The following is a 27,653-nucleotide window of genomic DNA, read 5'->3' on the forward strand; positions in this document are numbered from 1 at the left end:
CTCAGAATTTAAAATGTACATTTTGTTGACCCGCCTGTGGGTCCCCATGACGGAGCTGCTCCACAGGTCTGTTTCATCATAAGATATATTATTAGTATGAGTCTTTTATATTATAATTGTTGTTTTTATTGAATATTATTGTGGTTTATTTCATTGTTCTCATTGCACTCTTTTTTAATCCCTGTTCCACCATATATTCTTCTTAATGTTATTTTTAAGAACATTTATTATTATAAGTATTATTCTTGTTGTTTTTAAAGTATATTATTGTGGTTTTGAGGAGCAGTGAAGCACCCTTCAGGGTTTAGGGGATAGGGTTTAGGGTTTAGGGAAGGAGACTCTTTCAAGGGTTTCCATATTAAATCTTAAATTCAAAGCGACTTACCATCCGTTACATGAACACACCGTGGACACGGCTACAGGGTCAAGAGTCTTGCTCAAGGACACATGGGGCGGGGATTGAACCACCGACCCCCCGAGTGGTAGGTAACGGAGCTGCCCTCGGGGCTCGGGCGCTCATCTCTCTCGGCGAAAATGTGATTGGTTGGACGTGGTTCCAGGAGTAAGGAGAAGACGGGTGGTCGACCACGACCTCAAGACCTCACACCACCGCTCATCGGACCTGGTTAATCTCTCTAAGTCCTCTCTCCTCTTTTTGTGTCTTTATGTCCTCGTTTTACGCCTCTTTGTTGTTGTTTTTGCTCTTTTCGTGGTTCAGAATGTGTCTCAGGTCCTCTTGTGTCTCTTTGTCTGTGTCTGTATGTAGTTGTTTGTTGTTATTATTCTGTACTATTTGTCATTCTGTTTACAATTATATTTAAATATAAATAAAGTTTTATGTCAAAACGTCTCTTTAAAAACATCCTGAATAATGCTTTCAGAATAATAATACAACATATATGTATAAATATATTATTAGTATTAGGATGAACTATTATTCTTGTATTTTATTAAATTAATCTTTTCTCCCATTATTCTCCTTTTTTAATCCTGTCTCTAGGACCCCATCTACCTGTCTCTAGGACCCCGTCTACCTGTCTCTAGACCCCGTCTACCTGTCTCCTGACCCGTCTACCTGTCTCTAGACCATTACCTGTCTCCTGGACCCCATCTACCTGTCTCTAGGACCCCGTCTGCCTGTCCTCTGGGATTTACGTCTACCTGTCTCTAGACCCCGTCTACCTGTCTCCTGGACCCCGACTACCTGTCCTCTAGACCCCCATCACTACCTGTCTCTTAGACCCCGTCTACCTGTCTCTAGGACCCGTCTACCTGTCTCTAGGACCCTGCCTACCTGTCTCTAGACCCTGTCTACCTGTCTCTAGGACCCCTGTCTACCTGTCTCTAGACCCTGCCTCTTCCTGTCTCTAGGACCCCGTCTACCTGTCTCTTGGACCCAGTCTACCTGTCTCTAGGACCCCATCTACCTGTCTCTAGGACCCGTCTACCTGTCTCTTGGACCCGATCTACCTGTCTCTGGGACCCCGTCTACCTGTCTCTAGGACCCTGTCTACCTGTCTCTAGGACCCCGTCTACCTGTCTCTAGACCCTGTCTGCCTGTCTCTAGGACCCGTCTACCTGTCTCTAGGACCCCGTCTACCTGTCTCTAGACCCCGTCTACCTGTCTCTAGGACCCCGTCTACCTGTCTCTAGACCCTGTCTACCTGTCTCTGACCCCGTCTACCTGTCTCTAGAACCTGTCTACCTGTCTCAGGGACCCCGTGCCCTGGGACCCTGTCTACCTGTCTCTAGGACCCTGTCTACCTGTCTCTAGACCGCATCTACCTGTCTCTAGGACCCTGTCTACCTGTCTCTAGGACCCTGTCTACCTGTCTCTAGGACCCTGTCACACAACTGTCTCTTGGGACCCGTCTACCTGTCTCTAGACCCTGTCTACCTGTCTCTAGGACCCCGTCTACCTGTCTCTAGAGATCCTGTCTACCTGTCTCTGAACCCCGTCTACCTGTCTCTAGACCCGTCTACCTGTCTCCTGGACCCCATCTACCTGTCTCTAGACCCTGTCTACCTGTCTCTAGGACCCGTCTACTGTCTCTAGGACCCTGTCTACCTGTCTCTGGACCCCGTCTACCTGTCTCTAGGACCCCGTCTGCCTGTCTCTAGGACCCTGTCTACCTGTCTCTGGACCCCGTCTACCTGTCTCTAGGACCCCGTCTACCTGTCTCTTGGACCCCCTCTACCTGTCTCTAGGACCCCTGTCTACCCTGTCTCTAGACCCTGTCTACCTGTCTCTAGGACCCCATCTACCTGTCTCTAGACCCCGTCTACCTGTCTCTAGGACCCCGTCTACCTGTCTCTAGACCCCATCTACCTGTCTCTAGGACCCCGTCTACCTGTCTCTAGGACCCCGTCTACCTGTCTCTAGGACCCCGTCTACCTGTCTCTTGGACCCCGTCTACCTGTCTCTAGACCCTGTCTACCTGTCTCTAGACCCCATCTACCTGTCTCTAGGACCCGTCCACCTGTCTCTAGACCCCGTCTACCTGTCTCTAGACCCCGTCTACCTGTCTCCTGGACCCCATCTACCTGTCTCTAGACCCTGTCTACCTGTCTCTAGACCCCGTCTACCTGTCTCTAGGACCCCGTCTACCTGTCTCTAGACCCTGTCTACCTGTCTCTAGACCCCGCCCATCGTCTCTAGACCCCGTCTACCTGTCTCTAGGACCCGTCTACCTGTCTCTAGGACCCCGTCTACCTGTCTCTAGGACCCCATCTACCTGTCTCTTGGACCCAGTCTACCTGTCTCCTGGACCCCGTCTACCTGTCTCTAGACCCCGTCTACCTGTCTCTAGACCACGTCTACCTGTCTCCTGGACCCCGTGTACCTGTCTCTTGGACCCGTCCACCTGTCTCTAGACCCCGTCTACCTGTCTCTAGGACCCGTCCACCTGTCTCTAGGACCCCATCTACCTGTCTCTTGGACCCAGTCTACCTGTCTCCTGGACCCCATCTACCTGTCTCTTGGACCCCGTCTACCTGTCTCTAGGACCCGTCCACCTGTCTCTAGGACCCCGTCTACCTGTCTCTTGGACCCAGTCTACCTGTCTCTAGGACCCTGTCTACCTGTCTCTAGACCCTGTCTACCTGTCTCTAGACCCTGTCTACCTGTCTCTAGGACCCCGTCTACCTGTCTCTAGACCCTGTCTACCTGTCTCTAGACCCTGTCTACCTGTCTCTAGGACCCCGTCTACCTGTCTCTAGGGCCCTGTCTACCTGTCTCTAGACCCCGTCTACCTGTCTCTAGACCCCGTCTACCTGTCTCTAGGACCCCGTCTACCTGTCTCTAGACCCTGTCTACCTGTCTCTAGACCCTGTCTACCGGTCTCTAGACCCTGTCTACCTGTCTCTAGGACCCTGTCTACCTGTCTCTAGGACCCCGTCTACCTGTCTCTAGACCCTGTCTACCTGTCTCTAGACCCTGTCTACCTGTCTCTAGGACCCTGTCTACCTGTCTCGAGACCCCGTCTACCTGTCTCCTGGACCCCGTCTACCTGTCTCTAGACCCTGTCTACCTGTCTCTAGGACCCCGACTACCTGTCTCTAGACCCTGTCTACCTGTCTCTAGACCCCATCTACCTGTCTCTAGACCCCGTCTACCTGTCTCTAGACCACGTCTACCTGTCTCCTGGACCCTGTAAAATTTGCCTCAATCTGCCTCACTGTCCTGACCCTGCTCACCTGTCTCTAGGACCCGGCTCACCTGTCTCTTGGACCCCGCTACCTGTCTCTTGGACCCCGTCTACCTGTCTCTAGACCCCGTCTACCTGTCTCTAGGACCCGTCTACCTGTCTCTAAACTTACCTCAATTTAGACCTCCTGTCTACCTGTCTCTAGACCCTGCTCACCTGTCTCCTGGACCCCATCACTCAGGTTCCTAGGGACTTGCCTACCTGTCTCTAGACCTTGGCTCATTTGTCTTAGACCCTGTCTACCTGTTCCTTGGACCTCATTTACTTGTCTCTCTAGGGACCTCTGCTCACCTGTCTCAGGGATCTCGTTTCATTTGTCTCCTAGACCCCATCTACCTGTCTCTGGACCCCATCTACTCGTCTCTAGGACCCCTGTCTACCTGTTCTAGGACCTCGCTTCACTCAGTTCCCTAGACCCCGCTTCACTGTCTCTAGGACCCTGTTCACTTGTTCCTGGACCTGTCTACCATCTGGACCCCGTCTACCTGTCTCTAGGACCCCATCTACCTGTCTCTAGGACCCAGTCTACCTGTCTCTAGACCCTGTCTACCTGTCTCTAGGACCCCGTCTACCTGTCTCTAGACCCTGTCTACCTGTCTCTAGACCCTGTCTACCTGTCTCTAGGACCCCGTCTACCTGTCTCTAGGACCCCGTCTACCTGTCTCTAGGACCCCATCTACCTGTCTCCTGGACCCCGTCTACCTGTCTCTAGGACCCCGTCTACCTGTCTCTAGGACCCCGTCTACCTGTCTAGACCCCGATCCACACATCTGGGACCCTGTCTGCCTGTCTTGGACCCTGTCTACCTGTCTCTAGACCCCGTCTACCTGTCTTGAGACCCCGTCTGCCTGTCTTGGACTTACGATCACCTGTCTCTAGGACCTGTCTACCTGTCTCTGGGACCCGTCTACCTGTCTCTAGACCCTGTCTACCTGTCTCTAGGACCCCGTCTACCTGTCTCTAGACCCTGTCTACCTGTCTCTAGACCCTGTCTACCTGTCTCTAGGACCCCGTCTACCTGTCTCAGACCCTGGGTTCACTGTCTCAGGACCCCATTCACCTGTCTCTAACCCCTGTCTACCTGCCCTGAATCCTGTCTACCTGTCTCAGGACCCCGCTTTCCACCTGTCTCAGACCCCTGGGTCTACCTGTCTCTAGACCCTGTCTACCTGTCTCTAGGACCCCGTCTACCTGTCTCTAGGGCCCTGTCTACCTGTCTCTAGACCCCGTCTACCTGTCTCTAGAGCCCGTCTACCTGTCTCTAGACCCGTCTGTCTCTAGACCCTGTCACCTGTCTCTAGACCCTGTCTACCTGTTCTCTCTAGGACCCTGTCTACCTGTCTCTGGGACCCTGTCTACCTGTCTCTAGACCCGTCTACTGTCTCCTGGACCCCGTCACCTGTCTCTAGACCCTGTCTACCTGTCTCTAGGACCCGTCCACCTGTCTCTAGACCCCTGTCCTGTCTCCTGGACCCCGTGTACCTGTCTCTTGGACCCCGTCTACCTGTCTCTAGACCCCGTCTACCTGTCTCTAGGACCCCGTCTACCTGTCTCTTGGACCCGTCCACCTGTCTCTAGACCCCGTCTACCTGTCTCTAGGACCCGTCCACCTGTCTCTAGGACCCCGTCTACCTGTCTCTAGGACCCCGTCTACCTGTCTCTTGGACCCAGTCTACCTGTCTCCTGGACCCCATCTACCTGTCTCTTGGACCCCGTCTACCTGTCTCTAGGACCCGTCCACCTGTCTCTAGGACCCCGTCTACCTGTCTCTTGGACCCAGTCTACCTGTCTCTAGGACCCCATCTACCTGTCTCTAGGACCCGTCTACCTGTCTCTAGGACCCCGTCTACCTGTCTCTAGACCCCGTCTACCTGTCTCTAGGACCCCGTCTACCTGTCTCTAGACCCTGTCTACCTGTCTCTAGGACCCCGTCTACCTGTCTCTAGACCCTGTCTACCTGTCTCTAGGACCCTGTCTACCTGTCTCTTGGACCCAGTCTACCTGTCTCCTGGACCCTGTCTACCTGTCTCTAGACCCAGTCTACCTGTCTCTAGGACCCGTCTACCTGTCTCTAGGACCCGGTCTACCTGTCTCTTGGACCCGTCCACCTGTCTCTAGACCCCGTCTACCTGTCTCTAGGACCCGTCCACCTGTCTCTAGGACCCCGTCTACCTGTCTCTAGGACCCCGTCTACCTGTCTCTTGGACCCAGTCTACCTGTCTCCTGGACCCCATCTACCTGTCTCTTGGACCCCGTCTACCTGTCTCTAGGACCCCGTCTACCTGTCTCTAGACCCCGTCTACCTGTCTCTAGACCCCGTCTACCTGTCTCTAGACCCCGTCTACCTGTCTCTAGGACCCCGTCTACCTGTCTCTAGACCCTGTCTACCTGTCTCTAGGACCCCGTCTACCTGTCTCTAGACCCTGTCTACCTGTCTCTAGGACCCCGTCTACCTGTCTCTAGACCCTGTCTACCTGTCTCTAGGACCCTGTCTACCTGTCTCTTGGACCCAGTCTACCTGTCTCCTGGACCCCGTCTACCTGTCTCTAGACCCAGTCTACCTGTCTCTAGGACCCGTCTACCTGTCTCTAGGACCCCGTCTACCTGTCTCTAGGACCCGGTCTACCTGTCTCTTGGACCCGTCCACCTGTCTCTAGACCCCGTCTACCTGTCTCTAGGACCCGTCCACCTGTCTCTAGGACCCCGTCTACCTGTCTCTAGGACCCCGTCTACCTGTCTCTTGGACCCAGTCTACCTGTCTCCTGGACCCCATCTACCTGTCTCTTGGACCCCATCTACCTGTCTCCTGGACCCCGTCTACCTGTCTCCTGGACCCCATCTACCTGTCTCTAGGACCCGTCTGCCTGTGTCTACCTGTCTCTGGACCCTGTCTACCTGTCTCTAGGACCCGTCTACCTGTCTCTGGACCATCTACCTGTCTCTAGACCCTGTCTACCTGTCTCTAGACCCGTCTACCTGTCCTGTCTGGACCCCGTCTACCTGTCTCTTGGACCCCGTCTACCTGTCTCTAGGACCCCGTCTACCTGTCTCTAGACCCCAATACCTGTCTCTAGGACCCATCTACCTGTCTCTAGACCCCGTCTACCTGTCTCTTGGACCCGTCTACCTGTCTCTAGACCCCATCTACCTGTCTCTAGGACCCCGTCTACCTGTCTCTTGGACCCGTCTCTACCTGTCTCTGGGACCCGTCTACCTGTCTCTTGGACCCCGTCTACCTGTCTCTAGACCCTGTCTACCTGTCTCTAGACCCCATCTACCTGTCTCTAGGACCCGTCCACCTGTCTCTAGACCCCGTCTACCTGTCTCTAGACCCCGTCTACCTGTCTCCTGGACCCCATCTACCTGTCTCTAGACCCTGTCTACCTGTCTCTAGACCCCGTCTACCTGTCTCTAGGATCCGTCCACCTGTCTCTAGACCCTGTCTACCTGTCTCTAGGACCCGTCCACCTGTCTCTAGACCCCGTCTACCTGTCTCTAGGACCCGTCTACCTGTCTCTAGGACCCCGTCTACCTGTCTCTAGGACCCCATCTACCTGTCTCTTGGACCCAGTCTACCTGTCTCCTGGACCCCGTCTACCTGTCTCTAGACCCCGTCTACCTGTCTCTAGACCACGTCTACCTGTCTCCTGGACCCCGTGTACCTGTCTCTTGGACCCGTCCACCTGTCTCTAGACCCCGTCTACCTGTCTCTAGGACCCGTCCACCTGTCTCTAGGACCCCGTCTACCTGTCTCTTGGACCCAGTCTACCTGTCTCCTGGACCCCATCTACCTGTCTCTTGGACCCCATCTACCTGTCTCTAGGACCCGTCCACCTGTCTCTAGGACCCCGTCTACCTGTCTCTTGGACCCAGTCTACCTGTCTCTAGGACCCTGTCTACCTGTCTCTAGACCCCGTCTACCTGTCTCTAGACCCTGTCTACCTGTCTCTAGACCCCGTCTACCTGTCTCTAGGACCCCGTCTACCTGTCTAGACCTGTCTACCTGTCTCTAGGACCCCGTCTACCTGTCTCTAGACCCTGTCTACCTGTCTCTAGACCCTGTCTACCTGTCTCTAGGACCCCGTCTACCTGTCTCTAGACCCTGTCTACCTGTCTCTAGACCCTGTCTACCTGTCTCTAGGACCCTGTCTACCTGTCTCTAGGACCCCGTCTACCTGTCTCTAGGGCCCTGTCTACCTGTCTCTAGACCCCATCTACCTGTCTCTAGACCCCGTCTACCTGTCTCTAGGACCCCGTCTACCTGTCTCTAGACCCTGTCTACCTGTCTCTAGACCCTGTCTACCTGTCTCTAGACCCTGTCTACCTGTCTCTAGGACCCTGTCTACCTGTCTCTAGGACCCCGTCTACCTGTCTCTAGACCCCGTCTACCTGTCTCTAGACCCTGTCTACCTGTCTCTAGGACCCCGTCTACCTGTCTCCTGGACCCCGTCTACCTGTCTTGGACCCTGCCTACCTGTCTCTTGACCCCTGCTCACCTGTCTCAGGACCCTGTCTACCTGTCTCTAGGACTCTGCTCACCTGTCTCAGACCCCGTTCACCTGTCTCAGGACCCCGCTCACCTGTCTCAGACCCTCACCCTACCTGTTCTAGACCCCAGTCATCTGTCTCTATCCCTGTCTACCTGTCTCCAGGACCCTGCCCACTTGCCCCTCAGGGCCCTGGTTCACCGTCTCTAGACCCCGTCACCTGTCCTAGAGCCCGCCCACTGTCCTAGGGACCCCGTCTACCTGTCTCTGGACCCCGTCTACCTGTCTCTAGGACCCTGTCTACCTGTCTCTAGGACTCCGTCTACCTGCTGTCTCTAGGACCCCGTCTACCTGTCTCTAGACCCCACCTACCTGTCTCTAGACCCCGTCTACCTGTCTCTAGGACCCCGTCTACCTGTCTCTAGGACCCCGTCTACCTGTCTCTAGACCCTGCCTACCTGTCTCTAGACCCTGTCTGCCTGTCTCTAGGACCTGTCTACCTGTCTCTGGACCCCGTCTACCTGTCTCTAGGACCCCGTCTACCTGTCTCTAGGAACCTGTCTACTTGTAGACCTGTCTCTAGGACCCCGTCTACCTGTCTCCTGGACCCCGTCTACCTGTCTCTAGCACCCCGTCTACCTGTCTCTAGACCCCTGTCTAACTGTCTCTAGGACCCCGTCTACCTGTCTCTTGGACCCCGTCTACCTGTCTCTTGGACCCTGTCTACCTGTCTCTAGACCCTGTCTACCTGTCTCTAGACCCCGTCTACCTGTCTCTAGACCCCGTCTACCTGTCTCTAGACCCCGTCTACCTGTCTCTAGGACCCCGTCTACCTGTCTCTAGACCCCGTCTACCTGTCTCTAGGACCCCGTCTACCTGTCTCTAGACCCCATCTACCTGTCTCTAGGACCCCGTCTACCTGTCTCTAGGACCCCGTCTACCTGTCTCTAGACCCCATCTACCTGTCTCTAGGACCCGTCTACCTGTCTCTAGGACCCCGTCTACCTGTCTCTTGGACCCCGTCTTCCTGTCTCTGGACCCGTCTACCTGTCTTGGACCCCGTCTACCTGTCTCTAGGACCCCGTCTACCTGTCTCTGGACCCCGTCTACCTGTCTCTTGGACCCTGTCTACCTGTCTCTAGACCCCGTCTACCTGTCTCTTGGACCCCGTCTACCTGTCTCTTGGACCCCGTCTACCTGTCTCTAGGACCCTGTCTACCTGTCTCTAGGACCCCGTCTACCTGTCTCTTGGACCCCGTCTACCTGTCTCTAGACCCTGTCTACCTGTCTCTAGACCCCGTCTACCTGTCTCCTGGACCCTGTCTACCTGTCTCTAGACCCTGTCTACCTGTCTCTAGGACCCCGTCTACCTGTCTCTAGACCCCGTCTACCTGTCTCTAGGACCCTGTCTACCTGTCTCTAGACCCCGTCTACCTGTCTCTAGACCCCGTCTACCTGTCTCTAGACCCGTCTACCTGTCTCTTGGACCCCTGCTACCTGTCTCTAGACCCCGTCTAACTGTCTCTAGGACCCCGTCTACCTGTCTCCTGGACCCCGTCTACCTGTCTCTAGACCCTGTCTACCTGTCTCTAGGACCCCGTCTACCTGTCTCTAGACCCCGTCTACCTGTCTCTAGACCCCGTCTACCTGTCTCTGGACCCGTCTACCTGTCTCTAGACCCTGTCTACCTGTCTCTAGACCCCGTCTACCTGTCTCTAGACCCGTCTACCTGTCTCTAGGACCCCGTCTACCTGTCTCTTGGACCCCATCTACCTGTCTCTGGACCCCGTCTACCTGTCTCTAGACCCCGTCTACCTGTCTCTAGACCCCGTCTACCTGTCTCTAGACCCCGTCTACCTGTCTCTGGACCCCGTCTACCTGTCTCTAGGACCCCGTCTACCTGTCTCTAGGACCCCGTCTACCTGTCTCTAGACCCCGTCTACCTGTCTCTAGACCCCGTCTACCTGTCTCTTGGACCCCGTCTACCTGTCTCTAGACCCGTCTACCTGTCTCTTGGACCCCGTCTACCTGTCTCTGGACCCCGTCTACCTGTCTCTAGGACCCCGTCTACCTGTCTCTAGACCCCGTCTACCTGTCTCTAGGACCGCGTCTACCTGTCTCTAGACCCTGTCTACCTGTCTCTAGACCCCGTCTACCTGTCTCTAGACCCCGTCTACCTGTCTCTGGACCCCGTCTACCTGTCTCTAGGACCCCGTCTACCTGTCTCTGGACCCCGTCTACCTGTCTCTTGGACCCCGTCTACCTGTCTCTAGGACCCCGTCTACCTGTCTCTTGGACCCCGTCTACCTGTCTCTTGGACCCCGTCTACCTGTCTCTAGACCCCGTCTACCTGTCTCTAGACCCCGTCTACCTGTCTCTAGACCCTGTCTACCTGTCTCTAGGTCTACCTGTCTCTAGGACCCCGTCTACCTGTCTCTGGACCCGTCTACCTGTCTCTGACCCCGTCTACCTGTCTCCTAGACCCCGTCTACCTGTCTCTAGACCCCGCCTACCTGTCTCTAGGACCCCGTCTACCTGTCTCTAGGACCCCGTCTACCTGTCTCTAGACCCCGTCTACCTGTCTCTTGGACCCTGTCTACCTGTCTCTAGACCCCGTCTACCTGTCTCTAGGACCCCGTCTACCTGTCTCTAGACCCCGTCTACCTGTCTCTAGACCCTGTCTACCTGTCTCTAGACCCCGTCTACCTGTCTCTAGGACCCCGTCTACCTGTCTCTAGACCCCGTCTACCTGTCTCTTGGACCCGTCTACCTGTCTCTTGGACCCGTCTCCTGTCTCTAGACCCCGTCTACCTGTCTCTGCTACCTGTCTCTTGGACCCCGTCTACCTGTCTCTTGGACCCCATCAAACCTGTCTCTTAGGGACCCATCCTGACGAGGTTGTCTGCTAACAGGCCACGTACCTCCCTAAGGTGGCTGTTTTGCCAACCTCTCCTGAAGAAAGTCTGGATCCAGAGGTGTTGGCTAACTACAGATCTCTAACCTCCCTTCTCTAAGATCTCCAGTCCAGAGAAAGTGGTTAAATCAGTTGTGCGACTTTCTACATCATAATAGTTTATTTGAGAAATTTCAATCAGGATTTAGAAAACACCACAGCACCGAGACGGCACTGGTGAAAACTACAAATGACCTCTTAATGGCAGCAGATAGAGGACTCATCTCTGTACTGGTCTTGTTAGACCTTAGTGCTGATAGAGGACTCATCTCTGTACTGGTCTAGTTAGACCTTAGTGCGGATAGAGGACTCATCTCTGTCCTGGTCTAGTTAGACCTTAGTCCTGATAGAGGACTCATCTCTGTACTGGTCTTGTTAGACCTTAGTGCTGATAGAGGACTCATCTCTGTACTGGTCTAGTTAGACCTTAGTGCTGATAGAGGACTCATCTCTGTACTGGTCTAGTTAGACCTTAGTGGTGATAGAGGACTCATCTCTGTACTGGTCTAGTTAGACCTTAGTGCTGATAGAGGACTCATCTCTGTACTGGTCTTGTTAGACCTTAGTCCTGATAGAGGACTCATCTCTGTACTGGTCTAGTTAGACCTTGGCTGATAGAGGACTCATCTCTGTACTGGTCTAGTTAGACCTTAGTGCTGATAGAGGACTCCTCTCTGTCCTGGTCTTGTTAGACCTTAGTCCTGATAGAGGACTCATCTCTGTACTGGTCTTGTTAGACCTTAGTCCTGATAGAGGACTCATCTCTGTACTGGTCTTGTTAGACCTTAGTCCTGATAGAGGACTCATCTCTGTACTGGTCTTGTTAGACCTTAGTGCTGATAGAGGACTCATCTCTGTACTGGTCTTGTTAGACCTTAGTCCTGATAGAGGACTCATCTCTGTACTGGTCTTGTTAGACCTTAGTGCTGATAGAGGACTCCTCTCTGTACTGGTCTTGTTAGACCTTAGTCCTGATAGAGGACTCCTCTCTGTACTGGTCTAGTTAGACCTTAGTGCTGATAGAGGACTCATCTCTGTACTGGTCTTGTTAGACCTTAGTGCTGATAGAGGACTCATCTCTGTACTGGTCTTGTTAGACCTTAGTGCTGATAGAGGACTCATCTCTGTACTGGTCTTGTTAGACCTTAGTGCTGATAGAGGACTCCTCTCTGTACTGGTCTTGTTAGACCTTAGTGCTGATGAGGACTCCTCTGTACTGGTCTTGTTAGACCTTAGTGCTGATAGAGGACTCCTCTCTGTACTGGTCTTGTTAGACCTTAGTCCTGATAGAGGACTCATCTGTACTGGTCTTGTTTGACCTTAGTCCTGATAGAGGACTCCTCTCTGTCCTGGTCTTGTTAGACCTTAGTGCTGATAGAGGACTCATCTCTGTACTGGTCTTGTTAGACCTTGGTCCTGATAGGACTCCTCTCTGTACTGGTCTTGTTAGACCTTAGTGTTGATAGAGGACTCCTCTCTGTTCTGGTCTTGTTAGACCTTGGTTGATAGAGGACTCATCTCTGTCCTGGTCTTGTTAGACCTTGGTGCTGAGAGACTCTCATCTCTGTCCTGGTCTTGTTAGACCTTAGTGCTGCATAGACTGGAGCAGTCATGTCCTGTTAGAGACTGGATCAGGACTGGCACTAATTTGGTTTAAATCCTATTTATCAGATCGATCTCAGTTTGTATTTGTAAACGATGACGCCTCGATAACCACCAACGTTAATCACGGAGTTCCACAAGGTTCTGTGCTTGGACCAATTTTATTTACCTTATACATGCTTCCTTTGGGCAATATTATCAGGAAACACTCCATAAACTTTCACTGCTATGCAGATGATACTCAACTATATTTATCGATAAAACCAGAGGAGAGCAACCAACTCGGTAAAATTCAAGCATGTCTTAAAGACATAAAAACATGGATGACCTGCAACTTCTTGATGTTAAAGTCAGACAAAACCGAAGTAATTTTAATCGGCCCTGAGCACCTCAGAGATCAATTATCTGGTGATGTGGTTTCTGTTGACGGCATTGCCCTGGCATCCAACACCACTGTAAAGAATCTTGGCGTTATCTTTGATCGGGACTTGTCCTTTAACTCCACGTAAAGCAAATCTCAAGGACTGCATTCTTTCATCTACGTAATATTTCAAAAATCAGGCACATCTTGTCTCAAAAAGATGCAGAAAAATTGGTTCATAGCGTTCGTTACTTGAGACTGGATTACTGCAACTCCTTATTATCAGGCTGCTCTAATAAATCTCTTAGGTCCCTCCAGTTGATCCAGAATGCTGCAGCTCGTGTTCTCACTAAAACTAAGAAAAGAGATCACATCACTCCTGCACTAGCTGCTCTGCACTGGCTCCCAGTAAATCAAGAATCACTTTTAAAATTCTTCTCTTAACCGACAAAGCCTTGATTGGTGATGCACCATCATATCTTAAGGAGCTTGTAGTACCATATTGCCCACTAGAGCTCGCTCACTAAATGCGGGACTACTTGTAGTTCCTAGAGTTTTAAAAAGTAGAATGGGAGCCAGAGCCTTTAGTTATCAAGCTCCTCTTCTATGGAACCAGCTTCACCTTCAGTCCGGGAGGCAGACACAGTCACCTCGTTTAAGAGTAGACTTAAGACCTTCCTCTTTGACAGAGCTTATAGTTAGGGCTGAATCAGGTTCACCTGGTCCAGCCCCTTGATATGCTGCTATAGGCTTATAGCTGCTGGGGGACGTTTAGGATGCACTGAGCTCCTCTCTCCTCTTTTCTCTCCTTAAGGATGAATTTTCATCTCTCAATCACACGTTACTAACTCTGCTTTCTCCCCGGAGTCCTTGTGACTTCACGTCTCATGGGGTCATAGGACCCTATGAGACGACATAGATCCTATCTGCCTGATGGATCATCGAGGTCTGGGTCGTGGAATTCCTGCTACTGACTACGCCACTGTCCTGTTGAGACTCCGCCCACTCCTCCTCTCTACCGCCCTCTGCCTGATGGATTGTGGAGGTCTCCATCGTGGAATATGCCGACTACCAACTACGCCATGCTGCTGAGACTCCGCCCACTCCTCCTCTGACTCCGCCCACTCCTCCTCTCTACCGCCATCTGCCTGATGGATCGTGGAGGTCTCCATCGTGGAATATGCCTCCTATGAACTATTCATACACTCTGTCACATTCATTGAATGTATTTAAACTCTAAATCTGTCCTTCTGGTCACATGACATCTATTGCAGCATCTATTGCAGCATGGTGGCTCAGTGGTTAGCACTGTCGCCTCACAGCAAGAAGGCCCTGGGTTCGAATCCCGGTCGTCCCGGTCGTTCCAGGTCCTTTCTGTGTGGAGTTTGCATGTTCTCCTCGTGCCTGCGTGGGTTTCCTCCGGTACTCGGTTTCCCCACCATCATAAAGACATGCACCGCAGCCTCACCCCGGTTCGTATGGATGTGAATGAATGTTGGTGGTGGTCGGAGGGGCCGTAGGCGCTGATTGGCTGCCACGCTTCCGTCAGTCTGCCCCAGGGCAGCTGTGGCTACTGATGTAGCTTACCACCACCGGGATGACTGTGTGTGACGACTGGACTCTGAACTGTAAAGCGACTTCGGGTGCCTTGAGAAGCGCTATATAAAATAAATGATTATTATTATTATTATTATTATTGTAATGAAGTACTTATTTGTAATAAAGTACTTATTGTAATAAAGTACTTATTGTAATAAAGTACTTATTTGTAATAAAGTACTTATTGTAATAAAGTACTTATTGTAATGAAGTACTTATTGTAATAAAGTACTTATTGTAATGAAGTACTTTTATAAAACAAAGGTTGCTATTCCTGCATTGGCGACTTGTCTCTCTGCGTTTGGACTTTCGTTGAAATGAAGTGAAACCAAAACGTCTTCTTTAGCTTCTGGATCGTTCTCAATGGACGTACAAAAATGTTTATTTTTAACATTTCATATTCAAACTTCCAGTCAGAACACACCGGCGACCTCCGACCTGATGTCTTCTTTCCTCTTCTTTGTGTCCCTTTAGTTGTCCCCCCCCCTCCACGCGCGCCCCCTTTACCCCCCCCCCCCCCCTTTATAAGACAATGACGTGGGACACTCATGAATATTAAATGTGGCGATACATTTTAAAGCAGCTGAGCGTGTCCGCCTTCTTCCCCTTTAACCAGCCTGAGTGTGTGTGTGTGTGAGAGAGACAGCAGGGGAGGCGGTTTCACACAGCCGACCTTTGACCTCTTAACTCGTCTCAATATGTTTCTTTCTCACACGGCATGTGTTATTAGCACGATGAGCTCGGAGGCATCCAGGAGGCTGCCGCTTTGAGTCCTAGAGCTCTCACCCACCAGTTATATTTATATATTATACATAACGAGTACGTTTGGATTGTGGGTGTGAATGCTGTCAGTGTTGTTCTCTGAGTTCTAATTAAATATAAAATACAAAACGCCAAATAAACTACCTCAGGAGTTTGTGATAAAGGCGTTTTAAAAAGGTCTTGTTATGGCCGACTGGACTTCCTGAAATGTGCGTGTGTTCCTTTAAGAAACTGAAAAGCAAAGGATCCACATGAACGAGAGGATCCAGAAACCCTGGTACGGGTTCCATGTTTCAGCCCCCCCCCCCCCCCAGGGACAGATGGAAGACGACCAGCTGACCACACCTTGTTGTTGTTGTTGTGCACCCAATTGGGCAACGCCCCCTCCAGCTCCTCATTCTCCTCAGAGGTCAAAGGTCAGAGGGCGTGGAGGCCATTCTGGTGGCAGGAGACTGGCTGTGTTTCCTTCGGCATCATACATGTAAACATACGATCATCTGTTCTGATTCATAACTTGATTCAATACATTCCCCAGTCTTTCCATTTGTTTGTGTCTTTTTTATTATTAATAAATCACCGGTAAAAGGAGCTGATACCTTGATAATAACTATGACATTAATAGTTTATACAATATATATATTATTCTAAGGTTTATAAGATCAGTTTATCTGATTTAATGACCCTATAGTCTATAATATAGGATATTTCATAACACCTTCTTGGTTGATATCAGTTAATTAAATCATCATTAAAATGTCGGTTTGTGATCCAGAACTCCGGAGTTTTGAGGAAAACACGCAATATTGATAATTAGCATCTCACTTAATATTAATTTGCGTTTCACTTCCATCAAATTTCCGGTTTTACGGCGGAAAGAGCAGAAAGTTCCCTTTTCTTCGTCAAAACATGGCGCCTACATTACCCAGGATGCAACTCGACCGGCGACCGTTGAGAACGAGAGAGCTTCCGGAATGTACTTGCTAGCCTTTTAGCTGAAACAAATAAAATAAAAATAAAAAGATTAACCATAAACTGGTTTCCTTCTTAGTTTAATATTTCGAAATATATAGATTTAAAAAAAGAAGAAGAAACCAAACCGGATCGGTAATGCGACTCGAAGGCGCCATCTTGTGTCCTTTCCCCGGATGTAAAAGTCTTTGGTCGGGACGTGCGGAGACGTTTTAAGAGGGAGGAGATGAGACCTCCACCCGGCGAGGCGTAGTTACAAAATACTTTCACTTCTGATTCAATAATAATATTTATTTTTCGCTAACTTTAAATTGAATTTATTCACAATCCACACAGTAATATCTCATGAAAATAATCATGGGGCTAGCAGAGGTCACCGGTAACAAGACTGCAGTGTAATTTCTTTCAAGAAATGTAAGGATCTGCTTTTAATAAAATTCAAATATTGGCATAATATTAATAATATTTATTTTTCGCTAACTTTAACTTAAATTCCCTGTCAATTTGTACAGTAATATCTCATGAAAATAATCATGGGCCTAGCAGACGTCACCAATAACAAGAATGCAGTGTCATTTTTGTCAAGACTTGTAATGATCTGCTTTAAAGAATTTCCAAATATTGGAAATATATTAATATTATTTTCTTCATGAAGTGCTTTTATTTAGAAATCAAACGTCAGAATGTCTTGATTATCTCTGGATGACACCTTGAGGTACTCGACCATGAATCAGAAGTGAAAGTATTTTGTAACTACGCACCATTGTGTTCTAAATCTATTCTGAAATTAGACACACATTTGCGCATGAATGTGATTTTCTATATCATTTATTTTGAAATTTTAAATGAGAACATCCAATATTGGAATAATTACCTTCTTTTATATATTGTATTCATCATTCATACAATTCATGATTTTTCATCTCTTCACTATATCTGTATTTAAAGGCGTGTTTCGTCATATCACGTTCACCGGAAGTTCGCTCTTATTTTGAAGACAGTTTTCACACGCTCGTACCGTAATGCCTGGTATATACGTGTACTGAAAAAAATCGGGCGGGCTGGCTTGACTGTGTTTTTCGAAGTGGCGGCTGGCTTGACTGCAGTCGGGAGAAGGAGGTTCAAGCGGCACAGATTCAGTCACAGCTGTAGATTGAACCGACAAAGACGACATCTGCTCCGGAGGTGCGCGCGCACAGTAAGTGTTCCTTCAACGACCACACGATGCCATTTGGACGGGAATGGGGGACGCGCAATGTGCAGGACTTTGACCTGTTGAAGGTCCATGTCACTATACTTGTTTCAGCCGTTTCTCTGTCTCTGCAGCCGGGACGTGAAGGTTTGAATCTCAAATGAATACATTGAGCTCCTCGACAACATTTATGTTGCTAGCTAAAGAACAAGAACCGGACACACATTATTAGTTAGTTCATTATTTGCAGGGTTCAACGCAGTAGCATGTCGCTCCTCCTCTTGCGGCTCATGAACGTTAATTGTTAATTTTTTGGTCGCCTAAATTGACCTTGTTCAGCACAATGTGTCAGTTTTATTACCAAGAGAAGCAAGATAGGAATGTCTAAAACGACAAGTCAGTGGCAAGCATGTGGCAAGTTAGTGGTAAGCATGTGTTAAGTTAGTGGTAAGCGTGTGGTAAGCATTCAAGATTCAAGATTCAAGATGTTTTATTTGTCACATACACACACAGGGTGTGCAGTGAAATGAAAGTGGCAATGCTCAGCAGGAATGCATGTCAGTGGTAAGCATGTGACAAGTCAGTGGTAAGCATGTGACAAGTCAGTGGCAAGCATGTGACAAGTCAGTGGTAAGCATGTGACAAGTCAGTGGTAAGCATGTGACAAGTCAGTGGCAAGCATGTGGCAAGTTAGTGGTAAGCATGTGTTAAGTTAGTGGTAAGCATGTCAAGTCAGTGGTAAGCATGTGGTCAGTAAGCATGTGACAAGTCAGTGGTAAGCATGTGACAAGTCAGTGGTAAGCATGTGACAAGTCAGTGGTAAGCATGTGACAAGTCAGTGGCAAGCATGTGACAAGTCAGTGGCAAGCATGTGACAAGTCAGTGGTAAGCATGTGACAAGTCAGTGGTAAGCATGTGGCAAGTCAGTGGTAAGCATGTGGCAAGTCAGTGGTAAGCATGTGACAAGTCAGTGGTAAGCATGTGACAAGTCAGTGGTAAGCATGTGACAAGTCAGTGGTAAGCGTGTGACAAGTCAGTGGTAAGCGTCAAGTCAGTGGTAAGCATGTGACAAGTCAGTGGTAAGCATGTGACAAGTCAGTGGTAAGCGTGTGGCAAGTCAGTGGTAAGCATGTGACAAGTCAGTGGTAAGCATGTGACAAGTCAGTGGTAAGCATGTGACAAGTCAGTGGTAAGCATGTGACAAGTCAGTGGTAAGCGTGTGACAAGTCAGTGGCAAGCATGTGACAAGTCAGTGGTAAGCGTGTGACAAGTCAGTGGTAAGCATGTGACAAGTCAGTGGTAAGCATGTGACAAGTCAGTGGTAAGCGTGTGACAAGTCAGTGGTAAGCGTGTGACAAGTCAGTGGCAAGCATGTGACAAGTCAGTGGTAAGCATGTGACAAGTCAGTGGTAAGCGTGTGGCAAGTCAGTGGCAAGCCTCCGCCGGTGACAGCAGCTGACCTGCCGAAACAACAATGGGTGTTCCCAGGAAGTTAGGCTCCGCCCATTAAGTAGCTCCTTGAAGGGTGCTGGACGAGTGCCGCTCGCCTGCCGCCGTCCTGACACTGACGAGGACGACCTCGGCCCGGCTGACTTTTGACATGCACCATTATATTCAAACTCTCGCCGTTGACCACCGTGGATTGTTTTGACCACCGTGGATTGTTTTGACCACCGTGGATTGTTTTGACCACGGTCCCGTAGCGGCCTCAGGATGGACGGGAAGCGCTGCGGTGCCAAGCTGTCGGTCCAGCCGTCCAGAGGGCTCATGGACGAGAAGTTCACCGTCCTGGTCCAGAACGTCCTCCCTGGGTTCCAGCTGACCGTCGGCGCCTTCCACAAGTGTGAGGGCGGCTACGGCTGGGAGGCGTTCGCCCACTACACCGCCAACGCCACCGGGACCGTGAACGGTACGTGGCTCAACAACCAGAAGACGTATCTGGGGATGTTTGCCCAATGAAAACCCATTTTTTCATTCCTTTTTACCTTTTATTTTAGTTTCCGAGGATCCCAGTCTGGGAGGGACATATTCTGGGGTTGAACCAATGGGTCTGATGTGGAGCCTCAGACCAGTTCCAGGCAGCAAATCAGGGCTCAGGTTGGTCCACATGGATAAGGCTTTTCACTAGAGATGCTCCGATCAGGTTTTTTGGTGCCGATCACTGAAATCAGTATCTGCCGATCCGATAATACCGATCACCGATCACGGTGTCGATTGAAGCATTCTATTTATTGTGTAGCATTATTGCTATGAGGACTATGAGGAAATACATATATAAAGCACCTCAAACATTGATGGAATTACCGATTTCTCCTAATTGCGACAGTAAATATGTTTGATTTCCAGGGTAATGGAAGTCAGGACTGTCTTGAACACATCTGCATCAGTCATTGCCTGGGACTATGAGGAAATACATATATAAAGCATCTCAAACATTAAATAAATTACCGATTTCTTGTAAAAATGTAGGACTTTTAATTTGAAAAATCTCCTAATTGCGACCGTAAATATGTTTGATTGCCAGGCTAGGGGAAGTCAGGGACGTCCTGAACACATCTGCATCAGTCGTTGCCTGGTGACTCTGAGGACAAACATATCTAGAGCGCCTCAAACATTTAAAAAATGACATTTCTTTAAACATTTAGGACTTTTACTTTGAAAAATGTCCTAATTGATACATTAAAATGGATTTATTGCCAGTGTAGGGGATTTCAGATATGTATGGAACACATCTGCATCATTCATTTCCTGGAACTCTTGGGGAAATCTATATACAGGACTTTTTTTAACATAAAAAAGTCAGACTTATTTTTAAATGATCTTCCATGTTACAGTAAAAATGTTTTAATGTTAGCATAATTTAAGCTAAATCTCAGAAACGATCTATAAAGATAGAACAATCAGTTCATTGTTTACTTTTATATGTTAGTGTATGATTTGTCGACATCTTATTTTGATAAATGGATGTTGTGTCACGTAAATCCTTCCGCTAACTTGATCAAAACCCTCTTTGCTCCCGATGGAATGTGTTTAGCGTGAGCATCTCTAGGGGCAGACATGTGAGAGTCGGCTGAGTCGACCCAGAGATTCAACTCGGGGGACGGGGACGCCGCTCGGTGCGTGAGGATCCCCTCGTTGGACCTCTGACCTCTGCCGGCCCTCGCCGGGCGCATTTTCTCTGTTGCGGTTCGCTGCGATTGAAACGTCTGATAGTTCTAGTACCCCCCAGGAATCACCCCGCAATAGGCGTTTGAAAAGTAAAAAGAATCAGGTCGTCTGCCTTCCTTGGATGTGGTAGCCGTTTCTCAGGCTCCCTCTCCGGAATCGAACCCTGACTCCCCGTTACCCGTGGTCACCATGGTAGGCACAGAAAGTACCATCGAAAGTTGATAGGGCAGGGATTTTATGTCATCTGATCGGCCGATCAAAACCGATAATGGAAATATCGGCCGATCAGATCAGAGCATCCCTACTTTCCACATGAAACCCACCGATAAAGAGTCAGAGTTGACTCTTTCCCATCATCCCTCAGGATGAGGAAGATGGACGTCCAGACCCCCATGGTGGTCATGATCTCTGTGTACCAGGGTCACCTGACCGGGGGCTTCGTGGACCAGCTGCCGCTGGCCGGCGTGGCGGTGGAGCGCTGGTACATGGCGCCCGGCGTCCGCAGGATCCCCATTACAGAAGGCGGACTCACGGCGACCCTCTTCCTCCCCTCAGGTAGGACCAGAACAGAGTCTGGAGGGAGGTCCGGTGTGACGTGGATGAAGTAAAAAGGTTTCCATGAGAAATAAACGACATGATCATCGTTTTCTTACCGTCTTTGGCGTTTTGTCTCACCTGAAGGGCCGGGACCGTTCCCCGCCCTCCTGGACCTGTGGGGGGGCGGAGGGAAGTTGGTGGAGTATCGGGCGGCGCTGCTGGCGTCCCACGGCTTCGCCGCCCTGGCCCTCGACTACCTGACACCTCAAATCACCAGGGAAACTGGGAAGATGGTGGACAACGACTACTTTGAGGTAGACCCGATCTATAACCCGTTCAGATGGTACATGGAGGACTTCAGGATGAAGGGACCCGATACGACTTCCTATCAAACCTTTTACCCCACGTTCTCTCAACTCTTCTTCGTTGGTGTTGTATTCAGTTTCACTACAGATTAGTTCTTAACACATAAGAACACTCCTGAGTCTAAGGCTGCTTTTCTTAATCCATTATTCTGCAGATTATTTTGTTGATAAATGGATTAAATGTTTTCAAAAGCTCGGGAATTTATTCCCTGAGTTTTAGAGACAGCAGAAAAACCTCATAATTTAGAAGCTAGAACCAGTTTGACATTTTGCTTTGATGATGGCTTAATAATAAAATAAAAAAAATAAAACAAAATTTTAAACAAAATATAATAAAAATATAACAAAATAAATTGGTAAATACCAAAATAAATCCAGGTTTCCTTGGCTGGAGGTTTTTGTTTAATCTCACAAAGAACCTCAGTTGTCCAGCAAAAGTCATTTGATACAGCACAAAAATAGCCCCTATTTGTCTCAGAAGGCTGGAAATCCTTGATCCATAGACCCTCAAATCAGATAAGCAAAACTACACGGACAAAAACTAACAGTTAAAGTTTGTCTGAGGTCTCTTGAAACCTTTCACTCTCTGCTTGGTTGCATGTGGAAAATTACTATACAGGGTTCCTACAGTCATGGAAAACTTGAAAAAAAGAAATCCCAAAGTTTTGGAAAAGTCCTGCAAATTACTTTTATTCAAATGTTCATTCACGCTGAGTTTGAAATAATGTGTTTTTAAAAGCAAGACGGTCAAAGTATCATACTCGCAAGTTAAAAAAAAAGTTGGTTTAAAGTCAACATGTGCATGAACCCTGACTGTAAATATAGCTTCCACCGATTTGTCTCGAAGACATTTTGGTACTCCTGCTACCAAACTGTCCCTTTCTTTCTAATGGAGAGTGACTTCCATGTTTGCATATGACGATACTAATAATGTTTCTAAAAACAAATCCTTCCTGCTCCCCCGCTGCAGACCGCCTACAGAGTCCTGGAGCAGCATCCTCAGATCATCGGCAGCAGGATCGCCATGTTGGGCCTTTCCTTCGGCACCAGTCTCACCCTCAGGATGGCGGTTTACTCCCAAGTCATGAAGGTATTCTGATTCTAGTAATGCGTCCACTAACACGAGGCGACGCCCTTAATGGTGCCCAACTTTAAGCCTCAAGTGGCCTTTTGACCTGTGGAGTTTTTCTGTTCTGTGATTCCCTTATTACATCATTTTTGTCCACGATCATGAGTTCAGACATCAGCTGATCGTGTGTGTGTGTGTGTGGTATCCAGCTCAGGTGTGCAGTGTGCATTAGTGGGAGTCATGTGCAGCCCATCGGCGGATCTTTGCAACAAATAATGAGTTACTTTAAAGAGTAAGTTGCTCTCCCCTCAGTCAGGTTGTCTTACCTGTGACGTTCCTGAGCCTCTCAGCACACACTGATCTTTGACCTCTCAATGTGGTCCTTTCAGTAATGCTGGTAAAGCCCGAGTTAACGAGGAAGAGCAAGTGATTTGGCGAGATCTGCTGCTGCCCATCCCCACCGATCCCTCCCTCAAAGTAGACGTGAGTAGCACCAGACAGAACCTCCTCTGGAGGTCCAAACTACAGGTTTATGTATGAAAGCCCAACCTACAGGTGTATTACATGTGTGTGTGTGTGTGTTGAGCAGGTGGGTCGTCTCCGCTGTCCTCTGCTGGTCGTCGTGGGTGAGGACGATCAGAACTGGCCCGCCGACGAGTCAGCGATGGACGTGAGTTCACTGGGGTCCGGGTTTATTGGCTTTCATTAAAATACCATCTGATGAATACAAGATGAGTTCTTCTTCCTCGCTGCGGTCCAGATGAAGGCGATGATGCAGCGGGCGGGGAACGACCACCTGCTGACCGTCCTGTCGTACCCGAACGCCGGGCACCTGATCGAGCCTCCGTTCACGCCGTTCGCCCGAGCCAGCGTCTTCAAGACCATGGGCAAGGCCCCTCAGACATGTAGGTTGACCTCCACCGGCCTCCTGCCGCTCCTCACAGGTGAGACTAAGTGTCCTGTCCTCTCTGCAGTCATGGCTCTGTGGGGCGGAGAGGTGGTGGCCCATTCTGTGGCCCAGGAAGACGCCTGGAGGAAGACGCTGTCCTTCCTGAGGCAGAACCTGTACGGCGGCTCACACCCCGGGGCGGAGACCTCGTCCCACCTGTAACCAAGGCAACGCCTCTCGATGTGTAACTTTAAAGACTTCAGGAGCCTGTGGTTCATTCACCCTCGTAGATGGTCTCCCCTGACTCACGTTCTATATTCTAATCAATGGGAAATGTTTGATTTTAAACTATTTTAGAAAATATATATATATAATTTATATATATGTATAATTTATTATAAGTATATATTATTTATAAATATTATTTATATATATTATATTCATACTGTATATATATATCATATTTATAGATAAATAATATTTATGTATTATGTTGATATATATAAGATACTGTATATATGTATAATATTTATATTTAAATAATATTTTATATATTATATTGATATATATATACATTATTTATATATTATATTAAATAGATATTATATTTATATATTATACAGGACTGTCTCAGAAAATTAGAATATTGTGATGAATTTCTTTATTTTCTGCAATGCAATTAAAAAAACAAAAATGTCATTGATCTGATATTCGTACAAATCAACTTTAATATTGCAAGCCTTTATTTATTTAAATATGCTTGATATGAAAAACAACAAGAAAACTCAATATCCCTATTCTAAATATTAGAAATATCCTTGAAAAAAGTACTAGTAGGTAAACAAATCATGAATTGTCTATTGTCAATTAACTTTCCCGGTTTCCTGAGCCTTGACAAACACTCAACACTTGTACACTCCAGCTGTTCTGAGAAATTTTAAATGGTCATGAGATAGGATTTTAGAGTTTTTCTAGGATTTTAGCTTAAATCAGCAATATTAAAGAATAAAAACAATATTATAAAATAAAAGGCTTATTGAATGTTCAGTTTTTCGTGCATTATTTGTTGCTAAAACATTTTATCAATTTAATTGCTATCTGTAACAATCCTATATATATTCGATTTGTGTCTGAAGCACACCTACAGGCCCTCTGCACTGACTAACAATATATATATATATATAGCAGTGATCAAAATCATAGATTACAAAGTTCTTTTAAAGGAAAAGAAACACAACAACGTCCCCATATGTATTCCATACATGGGTCGGCTGTGGCTCACAGGGTGAGCGGTCGTCCTGTAACCCCATGGTACTCGGTCCGATCCCCGCTCTCCCCATAGTTGATGTTAAAGTGTCCTTGAGCAAGGCACTGAACCCCCAGTTGCTCCCCGGTCTTCTCTTCAGCCCACTGCTCCTTAATAACTAAGGATGGGTCACATGCAGGGAAGAATTGACCCACGGGAAAATAACATTAAAAGGTTTGATCCCTATTTATAACTCTTTTAACGGATAAAAACAAAAATGTTTTTATTTGACACATTATATAGTTTTGACCCCAAATTATTGAAGTCTCCATTTAGTCCCACTCCTCCCACTCCATCTGATCCTCAACTCTGCCATTTAGTTTCAATACTATGTACCTACTTTTCTATTTTGTCCATGCGTGTGTGCCGTTTACTGTGATAGAAAACTGAGAACAACCATTATTACCTCACAGTGGCAGAAGAAAATTCTTCTTTTTTCATAAATTCCGTAACTGAGTAATCTATATCAAAATGTGGATCGATCCATAAACACAAGCCAGGGTGTCCGCGGGTCCTTAAAAAGTCTTAAAAAGTCTTAAATTGCTTTTCCTAAAAATAAGGCCTTAAAAAGTCTTAAATTGTCTTAAATTCAGATTGGATTGGTCTTAAATTTTTTGGGTGTCATGTCCAGGGGTTTTCCTGGGTCAAAATGGGTCTTCGGTGCTCCCAAAAAATATGTTGGCGCGCTGTGCGCACTGTCTATTTGTGCAGGTCGGGCTGTTGAGTGATCAGCAGCTGTCCGCTCGGTCCATTCGCGCACCTCACAGTTGCGTATTGATCAGACAAGAAGACACGCTTATCAACTCCAGTGTTTCCCTATAACAGGGTGAAATCCCCGCAAACAATTATCGGCTCGCGACAGAGCGATGTGCGCCGCATCGAAGCTGCCGTGATGCGCGCACACGGGTGAGCACCGCGTATTCGGTCCTATCAATCCCGACAACGTGAAGCATCGGCTACTTTAGAAAACATGGCAGGATGCAAGTTCAACAACGGCTTGAAAAGAACGAGTGTTTCTGGTCACGGTCGGTGAAATGCTTCTGAAGCTGCGTTATGTGTCGCGAGACTTTCCAGCGGTGGAATCTCACGTGCAGAGCAAGAAGCACAAAGACTAGCGAAGGCCAGCAGCCAGCGGGCTAGCTGCTGCTCCGCCGCTAGCTCCTGCTCCGCCGCCAGCAACAACGTCAACTACAACGCTGGAGGTCACCGGAGGAAATCCAGCGCCTTGCAACAAAGAGCTCATCACCGAAGACCAACGCTGCAGTGCGTTCTTCATTCTGTTCCACGAGACTCTGGACCAGACCACCGCGAGCAGACAGCTGGACTTCATGTGCTCTCGGTTCAGTGACCAGGTCCAGTCAGGATCCTATGGAGCTCATGGGCCATGACACCAGGACCTACTTCAGCACCTCAAAGTAAGTCTAACATAAATATATGTATTAACTATCCTCTTGTATATGAGTATGTGTTTCATATAGTTAAGCTTTACTCATGTGTCAAGTTAATAACAGCTATGGATAGGCGCACTACACATTAATTAGACTAATTAAAAATAGTTTTAGAATGGTAGTAAGTAGAGTCGTGTTTACCTGTCTATGTCTACATAGTGTTCACTAGGCTCAAGGGATGGCTCACGTTGCTTAATTTGTACAAATAGTTTTCATTCCTATTTATCCAGTCTGACATTAATCTGAAGTGGTGGTGTCATAAGAGATGTGGTGACTGTTGTTTGGCTAATGTCTGCATTTTTTCTTTCTTTTTTCCAGGAGAATGGACCAAATGTCAACTGGAAGTTTTTATATTTATACAGTTTGAAAAGGATTGTTTTCCTAGTATATTCACAAAAGCTCAGGAGGAGACATGAACCTGTGCACAAACATCCATCACATAGAGACATGAGAACTCACTCACCCACACACACATACATTCTATTATGTAAATGAATTTGCATTTTAAAAGCAGCTGGAAATGTTATTTGTTATTTTATGGATTTTCTTTGTTCAAAAGGAACTATGTTGCATGTATTTTTTAAATATATTTACTTAATTTTAGAGACATTTGTTCATGGGACTTAAATGTTCTGAAAATGTATTAATAAATATAATTTACAACAGCAATGACATTTGTGTTATCCTTTTGCATTACACCATACTGTTAATTTTGAACAGACATCAGTGTGTTTACTTTGAATTAATTAATTTAGATTAATGTATATTTCCATCGTAAATTAGGTCTTAAATTTTATTTAGACGTGGTCTTAAAAAGTCTTAAAAAGTCTTACATTTCACTGGTTTATTCCTGTAGACACCCTGCAAGCTGCTGAGCAGAAGATCAGAATGATGAACGTGAGCCAGCCGATGGTGGCAGAGCACTGAGGATGTTTAAAGGCGCTCTCTTGTCTCTTATAAACTGAATAAAATAGCAATTGTGCAAGAAACTGCTGTAGCTTATTATTTACATGAGCACATTTCATATTATTGAACACAAAGTTATTTTCTGATGGTAGTTTATTTAAAAAAAGACTTTCTTATGAAAACAGTAACTTTGCATCAGATGAACTTTAAGAGGAAACGTCCCGCTGCAGACACGACCAGACACTTCTCGCGAAGGAGTTGATATCTTAAAGAAACATCTCAGTCTTCTTTTACTTTACTTTATAATTTAATGACTTTACTGGTAGACGGAGC

General features: G+C 48.0%; 1 protein-coding gene across 3 annotated transcripts; it reads left to right on the plus strand.

Moving 5' to 3' along the window:
* The first annotated feature begins 17,491 nt into the window (after window positions 1-17,491).
* Window positions 17,492-27,406, plus strand: LOC130195923 (peroxisomal succinyl-coenzyme A thioesterase-like). Of its 3 annotated transcripts, none has more exons than XM_056417721.1 (12): window positions 17,492-17,638; window positions 19,336-19,541; window positions 19,630-19,729; window positions 21,165-21,355; window positions 21,482-21,651; window positions 22,673-22,792; window positions 22,981-23,063; window positions 23,161-23,254; window positions 23,361-23,441; window positions 23,532-23,676; window positions 23,746-23,904; window positions 27,271-27,406. In XM_056417721.1, exons 2-11 carry the CDS (start codon window positions 19,346-19,348, stop codon window positions 23,880-23,882), a joined length of 1,317 nt encoding a protein of 438 aa, XP_056273696.1. In that variant the 5' UTR covers window positions 17,492-17,638; window positions 19,336-19,345; the 3' UTR covers window positions 23,883-23,904; window positions 27,271-27,406. The 3 variants fall into 3 exon arrangements, with proteins under 3 accessions (XP_056273696.1, XP_056273695.1, XP_056273694.1); XM_056417720.1 differs by having other exon boundaries at window positions 23,746-23,887; XM_056417719.1 differs by having other exon boundaries at window positions 23,746-23,878.
* The last annotated feature ends 247 nt before the right edge of the window (window positions 27,407-27,653 follow it).

Source organism: Pseudoliparis swirei, chromosome 6, assembly GCF_029220125.1.
Source record: "Pseudoliparis swirei isolate HS2019 ecotype Mariana Trench chromosome 6, NWPU_hadal_v1, whole genome shotgun sequence".
Taxonomy (NCBI): Eukaryota; Metazoa; Chordata; class Actinopteri; order Perciformes; family Liparidae; genus Pseudoliparis; species Pseudoliparis swirei.

What these genes read in the sequence shown, in the direction of transcription:
- LOC130195923 (XM_056417719.1), top strand. Translation starts at nt 19,346, where the DNA reads ATGGACGGGAAGCGCTGCGGTGCCAAGCTGTCGGTCCAGCCGTCCAGA. An exon ending in TGGACAACGACTACTTTGAG is followed by an intron (nt 21,652 to 22,672) that starts GTAGACCCGATC and finishes CCCCCGCTGCAG; the next exon opens with ACCGCCTACAGAGTCCTGGA. An exon ending in CCGACGAGTCAGCGATGGAC is followed by an intron (nt 23,442 to 23,531) that starts GTGAGTTCACTG and finishes GCTGCGGTCCAG; the next exon opens with ATGAAGGCGATGATGCAGCG.